The sequence below is a fragment of the Gymnogyps californianus genome, chromosome 13 (genome assembly GCF_018139145.2).
Source record: "Gymnogyps californianus isolate 813 chromosome 13, ASM1813914v2, whole genome shotgun sequence".
In the NCBI taxonomy this organism is placed as follows: Eukaryota; Metazoa; Chordata; class Aves; order Accipitriformes; family Cathartidae; genus Gymnogyps; species Gymnogyps californianus.
This window is the reverse complement of record NC_059483.1, coordinates 1,533,049-1,554,039: the sequence shown is the minus strand read 5'-3', so window position 1 is coordinate 1,554,039 and position 20,991 is coordinate 1,533,049. Positions and strand designations below refer to the sequence as shown.

The 20,991-nt window shown below is 42.3% G+C and overlaps 1 protein-coding gene across 2 annotated transcripts in view; it reads left to right on the top strand.

Moving 5' to 3' along the window:
- Window positions 1-20,991, top strand: part of GRM7 (glutamate metabotropic receptor 7) — a 285,536-nt gene that overhangs the window by 181,290 nt on the left and 83,255 nt on the right. For both annotated transcript variants that reach the window (XM_050904716.1, XM_050904717.1), the window contains exon 5: window positions 13,933-14,073. In XM_050904716.1, the coding sequence (XP_050760673.1) occupies window positions 13,933-14,073 (141 nt within the window). The remainder of the gene's footprint in view (window positions 1-13,932; window positions 14,074-20,991) is intronic.

The window sequence follows — 20,991 nt, the reverse complement described above, 5'->3', positions numbered from 1 at the left end:
AAGCCCGGGTGCTGTGGGTCCACTCCCGCTGCCGGCTGAGCCGCCCCTGTGCTGCTGTGCCCCTGCAGCAGCAACTGCTTTTTGAAGGGTCAAAAGCCATTATTCTCTATTTACGATTCACGCATACGCATGGTTAAGTGGGCCAAGAGCTCCCATCTACACCTGGCATCAAGCTGCAGGCAACCAAAGCTTTTTACACCTGTAGTCTTCCCTCCCTCTTCACTAAGTTAGGACACAATTAATAATGTGATTAGTCATGCAAGCTATTTAATAAAGAACGGCCAGGCAAACTAAAGGTTTCTACTAATGCAATATATAAAAATGCAGAGGGAAAAAAAAAAAAAGAACTCTCATACTGCTCTCTCAGCTCTGCTGGTGGTTCAGCAATAGCTCGTTGTGCATGGGCCTGAAGTATCTCACCTTCCAAAAAGTAATTGTGTTAGAATTTGTGAGAATTTGAAGCAAGTGAGTGGCCTTAAATTGATTACTACTGAAAAGAGAATGCTGTAATTGCTTGTGAATGATGATTAAGCCTAATTAGAGTCAGTGTTTTGCTATGACACTGATAATAGCCACCTGTAGTGCCTAGGCTTCAATATATTCTCCATGAGTAGGTATGGCACCAGCATGCTTACTTCTCTACGCTGAGTAGAGTAGATGAGATTCTTGGCTTTCTTCCAGTATGGTATGTACGTGAGCACCTGCGATGCAGTAAGCTCCCACAGATATTTCTGAAGCTAAGCTTTTATTTCTATTTCTCTAATTTCTTTCCTGGGGTACTTACAGCGGTTAACCTATTCAAAGTAGCTTTCAGTTACCTTTGTAATGAGGAAATACTTTTAGTCTTTGTTTTCAAGTTTAGTCTGTGTTTCTCAGTTTAATTACCACTTCACATAGCATATATTTCCAAAGAAAAATATTGTAGAATCTAACGGAAGGAGTTGCTAATGACACCTGGAAGTTATTGATATCCCGTCTGTTCTTCAACGTAGGTGTGCTGGGCTGCCACGTAGGCTTTGTTGCTAAAGATATTTGCATGGAAAGAGCCTGTTTGTTCTCTGGCTTCATCCCTTGGTTTGTAATGTTGATGGTTCTATGATGGTTACAACCTGCTGCTGCGCAAAGGAGTCAAGGACAACAGGAAAATGATTGGCGTATTGTGGAAAGAAAGATGCTGAAGGTGGTTTTTTGTGTTAGTATCAGTAGTAATGCACATCGGAGGTGTTGGGTTAAAGGGAAGCAAGATCTGTGGGGTGGCTGCTTCTGAGCAGGAGGTCTGAGTGACTGCTGGCCCCTTCCCATGCAGGGGTGTGATGGGCACTCGTGCGTGTGCGTTGTTTGTGGCTGGAAATGGCTTCTGAGACTTTCCAGCTGCCATAAGCGATTACTTAAGTCAGAAACTAAGCACCGAAATAGCCTCTTTGCAAAGTTGGCGTTGGGGTTTTTTTTGGTTTGTGGGTTTGGGTTGTGTTTTTCCTGGAGATCTAGTGGATTTATTGGACAAAAGCTAGGAAGGAATGAAGCCAGGTTAGCTGGGAGCGCAGCTCTGTGCCTGGCTGATGGCGTGGGTTTTCTCCCTAGTGAGATGGCATCCGGCTCGCAGGGGCTACGGACCGCTCTGCTGCGCCGCGGGGGTACGTCAGCCAGAGCGCTTCAGAGACCCAACTTTGTCTTATAGTAGTTTTCAGTAACATAAGACTACTTCAGATATCTATGTTTCTCATGCTCTGTTGAAGTTTGCATTAAGCAGTTCACCTACACAGGGCCAAGTACAAAGTTTAATACAATACTGCAGCAACTTTAATTTGTGGAATTAAATTGGTGCGCTTTATTTAAAAAAAAAAAAAAAATCTAAATGACACCTGAACTCTTCTTTAATGTCTCCTTAGAATTTAAATTATGTTTTTAGCTTTGGCAGTTATTTAAAATGCTGATGTGTCAGTCCCCAAAGAGAGAATACTTGTCTCAAGTATTGCTACTTGAAATTTTGGGAAGCCACACAGATGTTCATCTCCTCATTATGGAAATAATGTATTTGGTTAATGTGTTGGTATGAAGAGAGGGGAATACAAATTATCTTGCAACTTGAGAGCCATTTAAAAGTTTCCTTGTGTTTAGCCTGCCTTATTCATCTCTGCTAAGGCATCTCTGACAAGAGAGGTCCCCCGAATCTGCCAGGTTTGGAAGTGCCTTTGCCAGCAGCCAGGGGAGATGCTGTTGGATATTTATCTGCTCAGAAGATCCGTGTGCCGCTTCTTGGGGACAAGGCTTGAGTTTCTCTGTCGAGTGCCATCATTGCAGCCTGCTGGCTTCTTGGGTGCGTGTCGGAAACTCAGAAAAATGAGGAGAGGATCCGAGCCAGGAACTGGCCAAGGGCTCTTGCCTGGTGGCCCTTAAGGCTGGCCAGGATCCCAAAGGGGATGCTGAACTGGGGGTGGGGTAGCCCTGCAAAATGGAGAGAAAAGATGTAATAGAGGTGATGAGAGGATGACGAATGGGTGCCTAGAGGATATTCTTCTCCTGAAATATTTAAATCAAATTGGAAAGCTTTTTTTGCTTTCCCTAGGAGATGCAGGGTATTCCAATGACAAGTACTTGGGGCGATGCAGGTGTTCCTGTGCGGGACTCCATGGCCTCGAGGCCAGCCCGAGTGATTGTACCGTATCCCCCAGCCTCAGAAATCATCCCTGTTATCTTTGTCTTTTCACCTATAAGTCTGAGCCCTTATTCTGGATAGTACCTTGTGGTTTGATGTGACTAATGCGCACAGTTGGAGTGGAAGCTGAAACTTTGTGTTAGCAGCCTCAGCTGAGAAGGCTGTAGAGAGGGCGGGAGAGAAAAGTAATTATATCGCTCTGTCTCACATCCTAGCACACTCTGGCTGGCTGGCATTATTAAAGCCGCCTTATAATCAAGAAGTCAGTTGTCAAAAATCAAGGAAGTACTTTTTTTAAAGACTCTAGGAGGGGGAAAAAAAGGAAGGGAAGAATGCAGTGAAGTTTTCAGGTAGTATTTTCTTAGGGATGTTATCTCAAGGGGAATTTGAAAAGAAGATTGGTAGCATATATAGTAGTTTAACTGAGACGTGACTTTGCTGTGCACAGACAATTAAATCAACTCCCCCGGCGCGGTGCATGGATGGCCTCCGTTGTGCCAGTTTACGGATTGGCTCCACTTGACTGCAGCTCGCAGCTCAGGCTTGCAAGTGTCTGCCATGTGTACTGTTTAAATGATGGCTCTGCAGAAAAGAGGCATCATGTTAAATAGCATTTTGAAAGAGCGTTGTTACTTTCATCTAGGCAGTGTTACCATGTCAACAGTAAAAAAAAAAAAAAAGAGGCAACTCTCGGTGTCTGGGTTGGGGGGGCTGTGTGTGTATAAGTATGGGTCTGTGAGCGTGCATATAAATTTTAGGATACACAAATATATTTACACATGCTGTAATTATTCCTGTTGACATGGTAACACTTCAGCGAGGCACATGCAAATATATACAGAGAAAGAAGGAAAATTAACTCTGTATATTGAAGGAATTGAATGCAGTATAAGGAAATAATATTTGAAACCCAGTGAATTCCGCAGCCTGGGGCTCGGGCTGCGGCCGCCCCTCGTGCTCCCCTCCTGCGCGGCAGAAGCCAGGTACGTCTCGGCCTCCGTCGGTATGTGTTTCGCCTTATTCTCCCACTCCCACCGCAGGCAGGAGGGGGACAGGCTTTGATTTCCTTTCATGTTTTGTTTGCTGGGAAGGTATAACAATGCGACTGAGCATCGATTTGGTTTTTGCAAGTTGATTTTAAGTACGTGTGCCAGGACGGCACAGCCGGGGGCACGTGTTGACCGCTGCCGGGGTTATTTATGACTTTACAGCTCAGAATTTAGGTCGTGTATCGCAGGATGATGGAAAACTACCTTTTGTGTAGCATCGCTGTCGGTCCTGTGCTTGGCTTGTCTGCTGAATTAGAGCATGTGTACAGCAGTGGTGCGGGGTGCGATCTTCCGAGTGGTCGGGGTGCTCTGGGGAGGCTGCGTTGCCTGACCTCAGCCGTCCTCTGCCGCAGTGCCGGGCAGTGACCGCAGCCTCTCCTCCATGGGCAGCTCTGACCCTCCGTTTAGTTTATTTTGGCACGTTCATTCTGTGTGCTGATTGATTTTTATTTTATTATTACTAATTGTAACCTGTTGAACATCTTTAGGGGTTACTGCAGTTGCTGCATTACAGTGTAGAGGGATTTCTGTATTTTTATCCTCATTTTAAATTATGCAAGCAGATGACTTGAGTTTAAATGCTCTTAAGGATACGCAATGTGCATTTTGTCTGCTGCTGCTATCAAAGGGAAGAAAACCACTCTCAGGTTCTGCATTTAGACCTTCTGTATCTCTCTGGTTTTACTGCTCTGCATTATTAAAATGAAACAGGCCATCTGTGGAGCAGCTTCTCCCGTTTAGTCAAAAAGGGTGGGAAGGAAGAACTCAAAACCGATGGGAAGAAGACATCAATGCATACAAAAGGATTTAGTTAAACAGTTAATGGCAAATGAAAAACTGAAGTAACAGCTCAGAATTTGGGGGTAAGTATTGTCAATAGGAGTGATCTGCATCCTGACCCGTGGGCCTGACTTGCCACCACTGTGCTCCATGTCCCTGGGTGACACTGTTTAGCTCCACTTGAGTTTTACTGCTGCCAGATGAGATTAATGCAGAAGCTGATCTATTTTTCAGTAAAGCAGAAAGCAAGAGATAATTTCAAGAAGACTGGGTGTGCAAGTGAGAGGGAAAGCAAGCGATTAACTTAAGTTGCCTTGTGATAAGTATTAAAAAAGAAAAAAGCTTTTCGCTCATCTTCAGGTATGAGGGAAAAAAAAGAGTACTTCGTGGGTAAGGTCCTGGCAAGACAAATAGCCCATTTTCAATAACTGGGCAGCAGGAAAGGATGAGTTACTGGGAGAGACATTCTGCCTCTGGATGTATTTTTAAATCCGTTCTGTTTGGCCTGATTCTGGTGATAATCTTTATGGCAGATACAGATCCTCACTCACAAGAGCAGGCTTACGTGAGCGGCGTTTCTCCCTTGGCTCAGACTCTGCATATTGCAATTCATAAAAAATTATTCATTCCTGCAGCAGGAGTCGTTTGAATAAGAAGTGGAGTATTCAGCTGAAAGGAGAGCACCGTATGCATTAAGCAACCCAGGTGACTTATACCGGTGTCAACCTAGAAAGTCCCTCTGTGGCTGCAAATGCAAAAATCGTGTGTATTATGAAGTCTGCAGTTCTTCGGGGGAAGAGGAGCACAAGCCTTCTTCATCTTCTGCCCCATAACAACTCTCTCTATGCTCTGAGGCGTGGATTTGGTCTTTTTGTTGTTCATAAAGAAAACGATGGGTCCCTCTGGATTAGAACATCAGCCTCCTGCTCGGGTAAGAGGATGATCCTCGTGCCGTCCAGAAGACCATGGCAGCAAGAGAAACCAGGGATGGGGACGAGCTCCTTGTTGTGTGTGTCCAGTGCCTGCTGCAACAGGACAATCTCATTCTCAGCTGAGGCCTCTAGCTGGTATGGCAATAAAAATAACAAATAGGAGAAATAAATTTAGGGTTTTCTACTGTTTATATTGATATAAGTGGGAGCTCTGCAAGAGTAAGAACTGCCTGAGGGCAATAAAATGTAGAATAATGAATAATAATATACTTCTATATTAACCTTTCTATTACAGCACTGGCTAGAGACCACCTAGGTCATGATCTCATTGCCGTGGCAGCTGTATAATTTTATAAAAATGATAACGATGATACTTAGCCAATATAAATCTATTTCCATAATAGAAGCTTTATAGCTTAAAATCCCAGATTTGCCCTAAGTATGGCAAGCTGAATTTCCTTTGTACGTGCTTTATGTCATGTATATAAAAAGTCAAATGTGACATCAACTAAAATACCCTTTTACACAAGTGGCAACTATTAAAAAAGAAAACAACTGCAAAGCATTTTTATGGCATGAAGGAAGTTAATAAAATCACTTAATATTATGGCCTTTTTATTGAGTAAGAAGGTCAAGAAAATATCTGTAGACTATCTTAACGGCTCCATAATACTATGTAGTGTGTGGCTTGCGCAACATAATAAAATCTGAAAAAAGACTAGCTGTCTTAAAATTGATCTTATCATTCCACCCCTAATGCTTTTATCCCTGATTTAATGTCAGTAAAGTATTTTGGCTTGAAAGCTAGGAAAATCAGAAAATTATTTGAGTAGCTGCTTACAACTCGCTTGGCATGAGTAATCATAGTAGGTGATGATTTACTAGCTGGGTAAATAAAATTTGTATAACTAGCTATCATTAGTGTGGACATACTTTGAACAAAATAGAGAAGAATAAAAATATCATGAACGGATAAAATCACTACTTGTATGAAATGGGGTGAATATGTTGTATTTGCTCACAAGCCACATGGGCTGAGAATGAAAACATCTTAGGCACATGAGAAACGCAGTAGGTCAACAACTTTGTGTTTTAATTAGGCTTAATTATTTTCCTTATTAAGTAACCCCAGAGCCCTTGAAGTCACTGTTGACACATGAAATAGGTGCTTCACAGCGTGTGCTAGTGATTCGGTAAACAAGAAGTGACAGAAGTCTCCCTTAAAAAAATGTCTGGTTCATTCATGCCAATAGCACGTTATTGTGGATCTTCGAGCCCCCCTCCCATGGCTCACCTCCTGAGATACTGGAAACTTCACTTGGCTGCTGATGATTTCACTGGTGCCAGTTCAGCATTGGATCCCCTATTTTAATCTCTTTCTTTTCCTAGGGCATTGCTCTTTTTTGGGGTACCTCCCTGCCCTCCCGTGCAGCCATCTTTCTTGTCTGCAGCCCGTCCTTTCCCCGTCAGTGTGTGCCTGACACCTTCCCCAGGATAAATGCCTCCTCTGTGAACCTGCCTTTTTTTTTCCCCCCTCTGTAATGCAGCTGACCATGGCAAACCGCATCGTTAGTCTTGGAGCCTGGCTTATCCTCCAAAGCACGTATAATTCCCTCGGCCGTCTCTGCCAGGGAAGCTGAGCGTTCTGCTTTCAGGCAGAAAATGGGCAACATGTAACATCAAATGGAAGGAGAGATGCAAGATTAATGTTAGAAATAAATCATTTGGGGGTTTTTTTGGGTGTCAAAAGCAACCACAGGTCAGTAAGCCTCATTTTCTGGTTGAGAATCTAATTGCTCTTCTAAGTGTTCCTGGCTCCGCAGTGGTGTGGCATCCTTCTTCCTCAGTGATGCCCTGGTCTGGGAGGACCTGAGAGGGGTTGCTGAGAGTGGACGGGGAGGCTGGAGGGCTGTGAGCGTGTCCTGGGGCAGGGCTGGATGCTGTGCTGGCACTCTCCGTCCAGATGACTGACCGTAAAGGGCGCAGAGTAAAAAACCCAGATAAAATTTGACATGCAGAGCCTGACTGCAGCCAGCTGGGGATGAGACACTCCCATCTTCCCCCAGTAATTTCTAATTTCAATCACTTAAGCACTGCTGATAAACTCCTATCCTGTTCAAAGGGGTGCTTAGGCTGGCACCGTGAGTATCCCACTGAGCGAAGCAGGGAAACAACCAAAAGTGCTCAGGTTTTGGTGGCATCACAGGCGGGTGACACTCATCCCTCTGCTCGCCTGGACTTCACCAGCCCTCCGTAGAGCTTGGGATCAGGTCCCTTCCCCTACTCCTCACACCCCCCCACCCCCCTTTTTTTTTTTTTTTTTTTTATTTTAAAGTCTGTTTCATCGCTATGTAGTTAATTTATATATTATTCCTGGGGTGGAGAATAAATGAAGCCATTAGGTAGTATCATCTCTCTATGTGTAAGAATAATGATTTAATCAAATCACAGTGATTTAAAGTAATAAGAGACTCATAAAATAACTGTCTATATCTCTTAGAGGTATTTGCTGAAAAAAGTAATTTTCTTAAGTATGATATACGGGGAGCATTGGGAAATCACTAAATCTTGTCACACAAGTGTAGGACTTGGCCATCTGCAAGGGTAAGAAGTGATTATTCCTACTTTTACGTTTAAGCATCCAGCTTTTTTGGTTGGGTCATCTAATTACCTAAGCCCCTGAACCCAAAACTGTTATGTTTAGCACTATGCATGTAAGTTGTCTGAATGTCTTCAGTTCAAAAAGATTAAGCTTAAGCACAGGATGAAGTCTGTCGCTATTATAGAGAACACGTTTGCCTGTATATCAACTTTAATGTTTATGAATCATATTAATTAAAAAAAGTATCTAAAATTCCATTTTAGATATGCATTTAAGATGTCCCTCTGACTCAACCCCACTGACATAGATAGGACTGCTTGTGTTTGCAGGACAGCTTTCTGGTACATGGGAAGTGTAGAAATAGTCCTGACTGATGAGAGATTTAAGACAGAATGTATGTTTTGTATATTTGTGAGACAATTGCAAGCATTGGCTTTTTCCAAGAGTTAACAAATTAGAGATCAGTGTGAACCTGGTGAGAAGTTACCTCATGTTGCTAATGTTAGTCCTCCCATGACTTCAGGAGTTCCTTCACTCTACACCAACCTGCAAAGGTGACACACCATGTTTTGCGGTGCGTAACCATGTATTTTTGTCCCGTGTGATCAACAGTGGAGCAAGTGGTGCAGAAGCTCCTGTTCACGGACCACTTTTCATTTGCCTTTTCGGAAAAAGAGCTGCCCATCACCCCGCACTGCCGCCCAGGGGCTTGTAAGCCTTTTGCCGGACTCTGTGCTTTGTGGCATTTTGCACCACCGTCCTCCTACGCGGGTTGCTTGGGCTCGTCTCGGTTGTGCTCATGCCTCGGGAGAGTCGGAGAACTGCTATAGTCATGGCTATTAAATAAACTCATGTGACATAAATCCTTACGCATTAGCTCACAACACTTGCACGGCACTAATCTTTGCATAAATCCATCATAACCTTATGATTACTGTTCAAAATACGATAATATAGATACGTAACTACTTTACAGACTGTTCTTTAATAGGAATTTAAGTCCTGAAACTCATCATGGGATTTCTAATGTTTAATTAAAGCCCACTGACAAGGTTGACCGCATGGTAGCAGTAACACTAGCAAAAGATCAGTATTTGCTGAGAATTGAATATCTGGGGTTTGCTTTACTTATTAGCCATGCATCTAATGTGAAGTTTAAAAATAGTAAGATTTTAAATTGATCCTATTTTCTCTTAATTGAAAAATAGATTTTTCCTCTAGGTTTCTTTTTTTTAAAGTTGCTCTAAAGTACATTGAGCACAACTAGCCTTCTGAAAATAATGGAGGGAAAAAAATGAAATGGTAGTGATTTGTTGGCTCAAATCACAGAGCAACAACCATGGTGTGTATTCAGTTCAGCCAGCGTACTTCAGACAATCATCATAACTTCTCTGACAGTATTCTTGGGAATGATATAGGGAAAAACCAGAAAAAAACCCCATTCTAGGAGCAGTGAGATTCCACTAAGCATTCTTTACTAACTTTTAAATTGGATGAAAATCTCATCCACTGTGAACTGGCACAGTTCAGTTCATTCAGTGGAGGTGCACAGGTTTGCACCAGATGATATGAAACGTTCTAGGTGTGTATCATACCCCAGCTGTGCGCGTGTGCTGGCACTTGGTGTAAAAATTGTAAATATTTATCAAATAAAAAATGGTGCCTGTGAGCACGCTCCTGGCCTTGCTCTTACGGAGCAATGTAGGACTCTTTCCACTTGGTCCTGGCTATGGGGGACTTTTCTTGGTCCTAACTATGTTGGGAAGGAGGGCGGCTGGCAAAGGTGATGCTTTCTAGAGGTCTTCTCCAGGCTTTTGGCTGGGTGGGAGCAGTAGTGCTGTGATCTGCAACGCAGCCAGAAACAGCGAGTGGGTGCACAGTACTTCCACCCAGTAAGGAATTAATAGAAATTTGGCCTGCTACTTAACTCCGTCCCTCTGTCAGTCAGTCACTTGCCTGCTTGTCTTGATCAATAGAAAATAATGATAAAAAATGTACGCTCTTTAATAGGGATCTATATTCCTTCTTGAGAATGCAGAGGGATCATTAAAAAAAATCAATGAGAATGTTATTATTTGTTATTAAATCTGTAAAGGTTTAGAGTAATTCTTATGGAATTCTATTACACTTTTATCAAGACTTATTGATTTTATCTTATTAAGTTATAGAGCACTTTTCCCAGAGGTCAGTTAGTTTGGCACATTGGTAAGGTGTATGTTTCTCTCTCTGAGCCATATATATATTGCAGATCTTATGCCTGAATATCCCCTTTGAAATGCTCTTTTCACTATGAGTAAAACTAATACACATAGGTTTACAGGAGAACAGGTTTAGCTTGTAGGTACCTAAAATCTAAGAGTATTTTCTAAATTTTCTTCTGACCCATCCACATGAATATTTTCCTTAGGAAATCTTCTCCCAGAAGTGCAGAAATTGTGCTGTCCCTTCTAGAGACCATGCACAGAAACATTCCTAAGTCACTAATTTGTCATTAATTAAGTAGAACGGCTGTGGCAGGAGAGTTTTACTAAATGATTTCCCAAAAACGTGGGAAACCCAGGTTAAGTCCCTGCCTGAGCATATATACAGCAGGAGGAGATCTGGGGCCTCTGCCATCCCAGGTCGGCTCTTTTCTTGCAACTTCATGCGGTTTTATTCTGGAAAGTCTTCATTTCAAGCTGCAAAACCACTTTAAGGGCTGGACAAGCCATACTGAGTATGTGGAGTTGACTCAAATATTCCATAGTTCTTAAATACGCCGCTGAGGTTTTCTCCTATCCCATTTTGGTGTTTTGCTTGCAGGTTTCCATGATTTGGTTGCGATCCTTCAGGTGCTGGCTACCGACTAGACAGCACGGCATTAAGTTGGTATGGCTTGTTCCTTAGGGTTTGTCATCATTCTGAAGCACCCTGATGTATTTCTTGCAGGAGACACCTACACATAATTTCTAGTGAGTCTGCAGGTAAAATTTTAATTAGCTTTCAGCCTGTTTCTGGCAGACCCCAATACTTATTTTTCTGGTGTGATTTTTGGAAATGATGTACGTTGTGTCTTATGAGCAGTGGGCTTTGGATACGAGTCATGAACAGTAGACTCAGAATTAGGAAAATATATGAGATAGATGGGTCAGTAGCACACAAAGCTGATACAAGGAGACAGGTTGACCCCACTCCTAATCTACTTTCTTATTTGAAACATCTGTTAACATGCTGTCTATTTTTATCCCGTAGTGGATGGATTGCTATGCTAATTTAACGATGCCATATGTTTTTCCTCTGACTCAATTTCATTGTGTGGAGTGCCAGATTGAGTCTATTTACCCACCTATTTCAGTGGGAGAAATTGTTGGCTATGGTGCAAGGAACTTTTTTCTCTCTTTCAATGGAATATGTATTTACTGTCATTTCTAACTGCAAAATCAAAAGGAGCCACGTGATCATGCAATGTAGAGAGATGGTTTAGTATCTGTAAGAGCTTGCTGCTTCTGTGTTTCCACCCTCTTCTGCAATGCTGGTACAGGCTGTAAAGCCAAGTAAAGGGACCAAATAGATGTTCTGAGATTTGCATCTTCAATGGATTTGCACTTTTCAGATAGCAGATAATTTACCTCTGAGCTTCTCAGTGAGCAACCAGCATTTTTTAAGTCCTCTTTAAGATTGATCTGCTTTATCCAGGTTTCACATTTGCGTAGTTTGAATACTTCAACAACCTTTTTAGTAAAAGAAAAAACTCGTTTGTAACCTGAACTTGAACTGGGATTGCAGTTCTGGAAGGTTACATCAAAAACACTGAATCTGGACTGTCTCCATAAGCAAAAGCTCTGATGTTGCTCATTGCAGGCTAAAGACAGATAACTAGAAGGACTTAGGAAAACTACTCAGTGCTACTAATAGTGGTGGATATCCTGCTATTCAAATATGCTTGTTATAAGACTGATATAACTCTCTGAAGAGAATGGGCACAGCCGCCTTACTTCAGAGGGTCTGTCAGATTTGGGAAAGCCTGTAAAACGAAGCCAGAATTTCAGCTGCCTGGAGTCTGTAACCTGGCTAAAGGAGTGGAACAACGATTGCCTGTTTTCCTGGCACCTCTGGTGCAGAGGTGATAAACCTTTTCCATGTTAGGTGCCAAGAACACTTGGCTGTGTCACGCAATGTACTCTTCCTTCTGAACAGATGAGAGAATACAGCTTCTGTCGGCTACAAAAAGCAAAATAGACAAGAAAAAAAGACAAAGGACTTTGCATATGAGCGCGTAGACGTGCACTAATATATTTGTCCTCAGGCAAATCGTTTGTTTGCCAAGCAAAACCAAAAGTATACTGGGATAGTAATACAACAAAAATTTTGTTGTGGGAGGGTGGTGATCTCCGCTCATCCCTGCTCTCGTGCTCCTGAGGACCCACCGGTGTCATCGTACCAGTACTTAGGATATCTGTCTATTGATTTGCAATTATTTGTATGCACGAAGGTTTCCTTAGGCTCGAAGGAGTTATCTCAGCTTTGAAAGAGAGTAACAGAGAGAAAGAGTGCTTAAATAGAGCAAAGTGAAGCAGTAGTGCCCAGGGTGGTTAGTAATGTGGTGTTCCTTTTGGTCTAAACTTACCATTGCTTATTGGGAAAGTAAGTATTTGTTTCAGAGTTCTGTATTGTATTGTGAGAAAAATCCATTAAAATGAGCATTATCTTTGAAGGGGTATTGTCTGAACTGGTAAAGGATATTTGGCTCGGTTTTAAACTATAGAATTTGAAAACTTGATAAAGAAAATCCCTACACTATGGCAGGTCTAATTTGTGATCAGAATTTAATAAATTGTATAACTTTGTAGTAGCATTTTAATTTTTTTTTTTTAATTTGCCCTCCTGGTTTGTAAGCCTTCAGAGATACCTTTTCTTTAATCACTATACACACGCATGTGTGTATTTGTATATATACATGTGTTTATACAGTGATATACATTTCTGGGAAAAAAAAAAAAAAAAGGCCGAAGCAAAATATGTTTCTTCTCTGGCACTGGTGAGGTGCTACAGAGAGACAGACTATGGTTAAGAGCCATATGAAAACTGTGAACGTCACCGCTACACAGCTATTCAATAGTTATGTGGTTTCTTTCAGTGAATACAGAGGACTATGTATCTTCAAAAAAAGAAGACTCAGGGACTTCAGATATCTATACTGCCCTTCAACTCAGCTGTTAAAAATTATAACTTTTTCCCCATTATTTTAATACTGGGGTTGTAAGTCATTTTTACTCTTGCAGCGCTGTGAGCTGTTTGGGGCTACGTGGCTTCAGTAACAAACTGAATCTCACAGGTCTAAGGAAGGAAACCTTTTTATTTGCCCCACACGCACACTTCAGGGTGTCTAATCCCAGCGTCTGGTAAATCGTGGTGGTTCACAGTTACCTCTTAGAAGTTTGGCCTCCGAGTTTATCTGTACCTTTGTGAAGGGAAATTAAGGGAAAAATACGTGCTACAAAAACAATAGGGTGTACTGATAACGGCCAGTTTAGATGAAACTGCCTTGTCTGGAGAGGTTAATTACAAAATTAGTTGTATTGAGCTCAGCCTAATATCAGCTGCACCATACCATTTATTTTCATTCCTTATTGGTATATATCTAATGCATGCCTTTTGCTTATAACTGTTTTTTATATTAATCTCTGTTTTACATATATCTTACCTAGCTTTATACCTCACAGTTAGAAGCAGAGCAATTTACTTGCAAGATGCAGCTGATTAGATAAAACGTGCAATGGACTTCGTTCTTTCCACCGTCATCTCGTGTGGATAGAGACGTGAATGTGTGCTGGATGATGATGAAGATAAAAGCCGAGTATTTGTTTTTCAGGCTGCAGTGCTTCCTGTGCAGTATGAGCTGGACTTCAGCTTTCTACCTGTCTCCTTCTCCAGGGTTCGATGCCTATTTTACCTCCCGCACCCTGGAGAACAACAGAAGGAACGTGTGGTTTGCAGAGTACTGGGAGGAGAACTTCAACTGCAAGTTAACCATCAGTGGGTCAAAGAAGGAAGACACGGACCGTAAATGCACAGGTAACTTCATTCACTTCACCCTCCTTGTGCTGCTGGACGCGGGCTGAAGTGGAATGACTGCACAGCTGATGTAAGGAAGCTTGGCTGGAGACAGATTGAAAAAATAAATTGAGTTTTTGTAGGTTGTAGAGAAAATGGAACAGCAGCATCAGCCTTACAGAACAGGAGAAGCAGATGGAAAGAGTCAAAAAATACATTCTTGTCTGTCTTCCTTTTTCTGGCTGTCCATCCAGCAGGAAAATCAATATTTTCTGTGGGACCCAGAAGTACTTTTGTTTGAGTGCAGGGTGGCTTGAGGTTTTTTGTTAGTTTGTTTTAGATGGAGAATATTTCCACAACTTGTGCCTTGTCACCCATCTGCAAATCACAAATTGGCCACCTACTGTGTCAAAGCACCGTCTGCTCACGGTCATAGGCTAGCCACGTGCGTTTGAATTTAACTTTTGAAGGAAATGCACCTGTAGGGAAGTATTAGCACAGAGTGAAATATTTTCATTTTAGTTAGCATAAAGTTGATCAGATTTTTGTTCTCGCTAATGTTATTTAAGAAATTTGGGTTAAGAAATTTGGGTTAAACAAATTTTTGCAGCCTCCACTCAGTAGCATAGAAAACGCACCGTCTGTATTTGTGACTGAGGTTCATGACCTTTAGTAGCGTCTTGTTTGACCTCTGTTATTTTTAGGTGGCTGACGGATTCACTCTTTTCCTTTTATGAGGTACTGCCCACCATTTGAAATATCATATTTTCCAGGAATTCCTGTTTCTGATCACATGGAGATTCAAGGAATTATTTTTAGTTACAGAGATGCCCAAGCAACAGTGGAGGCAATTTCATTTTTGACTGAGTTGTGCACTTCTCAGCCCAACCATCTTAATGACGCGGGGTGATACAGGTCTTTGAACTTGAAGTGTTTGTTTTGAAAGGAAACTATGGGAGACACGCGTGTTCCTGAGTTATTCAGACTTGACCAAGTGCTACCAGATGATCCACAGGGACAACAGCAGCACTGCCAGTTTAATGATCTCGTGCTGAATTAAGGTATTAGATTGAGGGTACTTGTCTAGAAAAGTGTTTCTGAAACTCAAAGATGTGGGGAGTCTGCCCTCAAAGTGCCAGGCCCCGGGTGAGCCTGTGTTTGTGGCGTGAACCTCTGTAGCGTGGGGTTGGGGCATTTGCTCGGGGCTTAAAATGCAGTGGATGAGCTTCGGCCAGGACGTATCTCCTGTGATACAGGTGGTAAAGCCAGTAACGCCGTCTGACGACCGCCTTGCCCTTGTCTCCCTTTGCCTTTCCTTCCCTCTCCTTTTAATTTTTCACAGGAGCAGTTTAAATGTGTTATGTTGAATAATTGCCTCGAATTTTGATCACAGGAAATTAGTTCATAGGAGGATATGTTTTACTCTGGATTGAAAATTGATGAAAACTTTCCATATTTCATATCATCTGCTTTTGGTTTCAATTCATGGATGGGAGTAGGAGTGTTGTGCATAGAAACAGTGGAGTTACCGCTGGGAATACACTGCTGTTAAATTTGGCATTTGGAATCTCCCCCGAAGGCTGGAATTTGACTAAAAATTGCTAAAAGATCTTTAGGATAATTTCTAAAAGTGTCTTATCACCCTTATTGTTTATGCCAGTATTTTTAGTTGCTCGCAGCCTGTGCTTTCTGGTGTGAACGTAAAAATGGTGTTCTGCCTTCCCTCGGCATAGATTCAGCAGAAACACTTGCTTTTGATGGCTAACTTACCCTATCGAACTGAAATGCCGCCTTATAGCTCGATGATGTACCAAATGGCATGCCCTGACATCTTCCTTCCCTCTTCTACAAACTGAAGCAAATTGTGCATCCGAAAAAGCATTAGCTCTGAATTATATTGCCAGTATGAGAGTTGTAATGTCCCACTGATGTAATAATATTATGAATGATCATCATCATTATTTTAAAACTTGATTGGTAATTTGTAATGCAGCGAGGTACTAGGCTACAGGCCATGGGTTTCTGACAGCAAGAGTGCTCCTGAGCACCGGCGTGAGGTGTGGGAGGCTCACGCTCCAAACCGAAATGCTTGCACATAGCAGGGAGCAGCTCGGTGCTCGTGGCCACAGACTGCGATCAAGAAGAAAAGCTGCTCCAAGAAGGCACCCTGTGGGCAACTTACCTTTCCATATCACAACTTTCTGAAATATTTCTATATGCAGAACTTCTACATTAATGTAATTTATATTTATTTAAGCATGAAAAATTTTCCCTGATTGAGATGGATAAGAAGTAGAATGAGAAAATGAAAATACGTTTAGCCCACTCCACCTTATTTCTAGATAGGATTAAATAGAACACACCGTTGTAATTAATAACGCTGTTTCTAGCGATTGACTTATTTTGGCATGGTTCAGGGCATGATCCAGTGCTGCTAACTTGTGCTGCTATATTGTTGGGCAGATAACTTCTGCTGGGATGAAGGCCATTTCAAAGCAGTATGTATGCATATGGCAGAAACAGCCGAGTCCCTTGCTTTCTCCCAGAGAAGAGAGGGATCGGTTCCTTACGCAAAAGGGGTGTAACTTCAGCGGGGTGCTGCCTTCTGTGCTTGCCCAGGCCCTGGAGCTGGTGCCTCTCCAGGCTTGCTTTTGAGGACACTTCATCAAACTACATGGAGAATCTAGTATAATCAGTGAAACAGCATGATAGTAACAAGCATTGGTTTTAGGCAGTTCATTGGTTTACTTCTTGCTGCTTACATTTAAGAATATTAGAGAGATTTACTTCAGTCATAACAGGCCACGTCAGGTTAAGGTAGGAATATTTTGGAAAAAAGTAGTTTGCAGTACCATGCATTATGGTAAAAATGTGCTTTTCTAGGAAAGGATTAACAGAAGCAAACGACTGTCGTTGCAGAAGAGAATAGTACTGTAGTTCATAGCTGTGAATCTGCAAAGGGAGCCATGCCAAATGCTCTGCCCACACCGTGTTACATGCAGAGATGGGGTCTGGGCTTCGATTGTGAGCTCAACTGAAGGTACTTCACTATACAAAACCACATTGTACTAATATTGCCAGTGCCGTGAGGTTTAGGGAGTTAGAATTACCGCATGATAAAGCAAGTTATTTGTGTATATATTGTCATGAACCAGGTTGATCATAAATTTCAAAGTGATTATTGAAATCAAATATACAGTGCTGAATATTTAATGGTATTGCACCGTGCCACCTCCATGCAGACAGCCACGGTGTGCCTGCAGGTTGCTCTGCTAACAGCACCCATCAGCGTGGTCGCCCCGTGGGTGCTCCTGGCTCCAACAGTAACGTCTCCACGTGTGGGTACGGAATATTTCCTGCTCCATCAGAAGTACCCGCGCTCACCTGCAGCAGAAAGAGGCCTACGCCAAAGAGAAATGCAAGTACTTTGAATACACAGAGGCATCTGCTGTACCGAGAGCGCCTGCATTTTTAATGACCCGCCTCCTTGGCGGGTAACGCTACCTGAAAAGGAAATTGCAACACTTGACAGTTTTCACTTATTAAACATAGCTTTTAATTCAGATAGCTTTACACTCAAGGAGACTTAATGAAGTGATATAAGGGTGATGTCACCTTGGATGTCATTTATCAGAATGTAGATTACTCAGAGAGCTTTTCTAATTATCTGCAAGTGTAATCAGTCTGAAGGAACAGCCCAGATGATGGCTCAGACAATGACTTGCTCTAAAGAAAATGCTGGGAGAAAGCTCCCTGCAAGATGAAGTGACAGAAACTTAGCAGAAGGGTTTGTGAAAGAGGGGCTGTTGTGCTTAGAATTTAAATTGGAACAAGAGAAAATGCCTCAAAGGGACCCAGATTTGCCTTCCCAGGCGGTGTGTAGGCAGGAGCAGCCTCAGGACACCCCTGAATCCTCTCGGTGCGTAGTGCGCTGAGGAGCATCTCGCACAGCCTTGTTGTGAGCGAACTCACGTGCCGCGCTACACAGGGAGTGAACTCCTAAACCCGCCTGTCCTGGGGCATCTCTGAGCCCTGGCCTTTGTCGGGTTCCTAGGGAAGGCTGGAGGAAGAGGAGGGGGCATGGTGGAGGGATGATGCTGTGAGGGAGCTTACCCCATCAGCAGGATTTTACTGGGCAAAGATTTGGTGGCTCAGAGAGGCCAAATCCCTTTCAAAATGTAAGGACCATCGATCAGGAAAGGCTATTCTAAGGACTGAGTATCTCATCTGAAAATGTTACAAGATAGGATTAAAAGCCAGTGAAGGACAGAGGTGTCTTGGGTAAAAATAATAAAATAATAATAAAAAAGGCAGTAATTTGTGTGTGTATATATACACATATACTTGCTTCTAGAGCTGGGGAGAGAATGGCTCACACTCTGATGTGCATCAGACTTGAGACAAGATTGGTGAATGTCCTGCCTTGCATCTCAACATGCTTTGGATACAACTGTTGTTTAGGGAAGGAAGAAAAGGTCAGATTTCCATTTAATACAGGAAAATGTTAAAGTAGCAAAGGAATAGTTATCCTATATGTTTATATTTTACAATAAAGTTGTGCGGTGTGTGCCATATGTCTGTCAGAATTTCCTGCAAGTACTTTTTGGGGACTTACTTTTTGAAGGGAAAGATGCAGTACAGAGTGCTGAGAGCTATTCTTGATCTGGGTTTTCTCAGAACAAATGGTGGTTCTGGGCAGTATATCATGAATCCACAATGCTGGAAGCCCAAGTCTGGATACGCAGCATTTGGCATGTCACCCCAAATGTGGCACTGTTCTGAGTTTCACGACTGTGGAAAAGGAGTGGTGGGGGAAGACAACCCAGGTAATTTTGGCAAACCACTTAATTATCTGTGGTTTGGTTTAAAATGATACCAGTAGCTGGGAATTTTTTGTTGGTTTTCTGAGGATAAGGAAACTAATAGCAATATCCTGTCTTTTTTTCACCAGCAGTTAAGATGGCTTGTACTATGAAGCCATATGTTAGGGAAAGAAAAATAATGAGAAACAAAAGATGTAGCGAATAGCACAGCCTGAGGATATCAGAATATTATTTATAATTTGACTACAAAAAGTGATCTAGTGCATTAATAGATTAGCAAAGTGCAATTTACAATGGAAAGAAAAATAGTTTGCAAAATGCTATCAAAATTCCTCATCTCAGGAAAAAATAAATTCTCCGAGGATGTTTGAAGCAACTCAATGGCAGATGGCCAATATCTAAAGCATTTTTTTAAACAAATGCCAGGAGCCATGGTGTGCGTGATTCACTTTTTATGAGAACAGCTTTATGGTATTCATTAGGATGAATATCTATTGGACTTGAGGGTGTCAGAAGACCTTAACTGTTCACAGCGCCATATAAATCATGTCAGGAAGAGGGGCTAAATTTAGGCTGATTCCCACTGATGGTGTTGAGGGCTGTGAGTGCAGAAGGTGCTCCATCTCCAGCGCTGCTCAAGGTTCGGGATGGCAGGTTCATACAAACGATGCAAGGGCGAAACCGAAGCTCCATCAGAAAGCTGCCCGGTGTTCACAGGCAGCAGCGCAGGGCTGCATCGCCGGCTGCTCCCGGCTCTTCTCGGCACCCTGTTCCCATTCGTGGTAAGGCTTGTGGGTATCACTGCGTCTGGGTCCTACAGCAAATATCAAGAACTCCTCAGAATTTCAGAAGAAGCAGGTTTAGGAGGATCCAAACCATCCACAGTACATTTTTCATTTGTCCAAGAATCTGCAGCTTGAAAACCCTTCTGTTTCTTGTTGTGGGTGTGCTCAACATGAGCGTACCTTGAAATGCCTTTCCAAGGCTGCACAGGGGCTGAGCAGTTCAGTCAGCTCTGTTTAGTTAGCAATTTTCTGTGCCGCAAGGTGAATTTTTTCTGCAGCTGTGCTTCATAAAGGTAGGGGAACCTTATTATCCCTGTGCGTAACGTAAAGACAAGTTGACTGACTTGTAAGCTCTGTGGTTGAGCAGCTAAGACTGTGGAGGTCCAGGCTTTGTTGCTAGCCCTCTTACTTTTTTTTTTTTTTTAACAGAACAAGTTTAAAAAAAATCAGCAGTTTGTTTTTTGTTTTTTTTTTTTTTTTTTTCCCCCAAATCTTGGCCACTTATATTAGATCTTTCTACCTGACAAAGTCCTTTTGTTAATGCCCACTGTCATCAACTATAAGAAGTCCTGCCTAGGCAGTAGTCCTAAACTGTAGTCTAGTCCTAAGCTGTGGTTAGTCAAGGTGCTGAAATACAGAAATACTTAAAGTAAGGCTGGTTGTCATGAATCCTGTATACAAATTGTAAAATAATTTGCTTTAGGTCAAACACTCGGCTAGGATACCCTTTCCCAGCTGCCACCAGACACAGCAGGATTTACATGCCTGTATCTCAAGGTGGATTTTCGCCCAGGATTTTGTGGTGTGTGGTTGATGACATAGGCACAAGCAAAAAAGTTTTTGGTTAGCTCTTGTTACAGAGATTGCTCTGTGCATCTTCTCCTCCAGGCTCCAAGGTATGAAATGTGTGTTAATGCATGTGTGTGAAGGTATATAATATCTCAGTGCAGAAAGGGTAAAGACTAAAATTTATCTTCTTTTGCTTGCCCTGCAAGCTACGAATAAGGTTAAAGGGCAGACCAGGACAGGAAATTTATCTTCTCAATTACATCCTGTGCTCTGATGCAGGTAAATAAGCATCTAGGTTGTTGTTTTCCTGCTTTGCTAGTACGGCCTGCCTCTTCCTCCCTTCTTTCTCAGGACACCTACATAATGTTTCCTTGCTAGTGAGTGGCTGATGTAACATGTTTCCATTGACAACTTCTGCTTTTTCTTTTCTTTCTGATGGTGATTGTCTTTCAAGTTGTCCATGATCTTGGTTATAGGCTCCCTCTCAAACTGCAGTGTTCAAGGGAGGGGGAAAAAAAAAAATCCAAGACATATCTTGATAT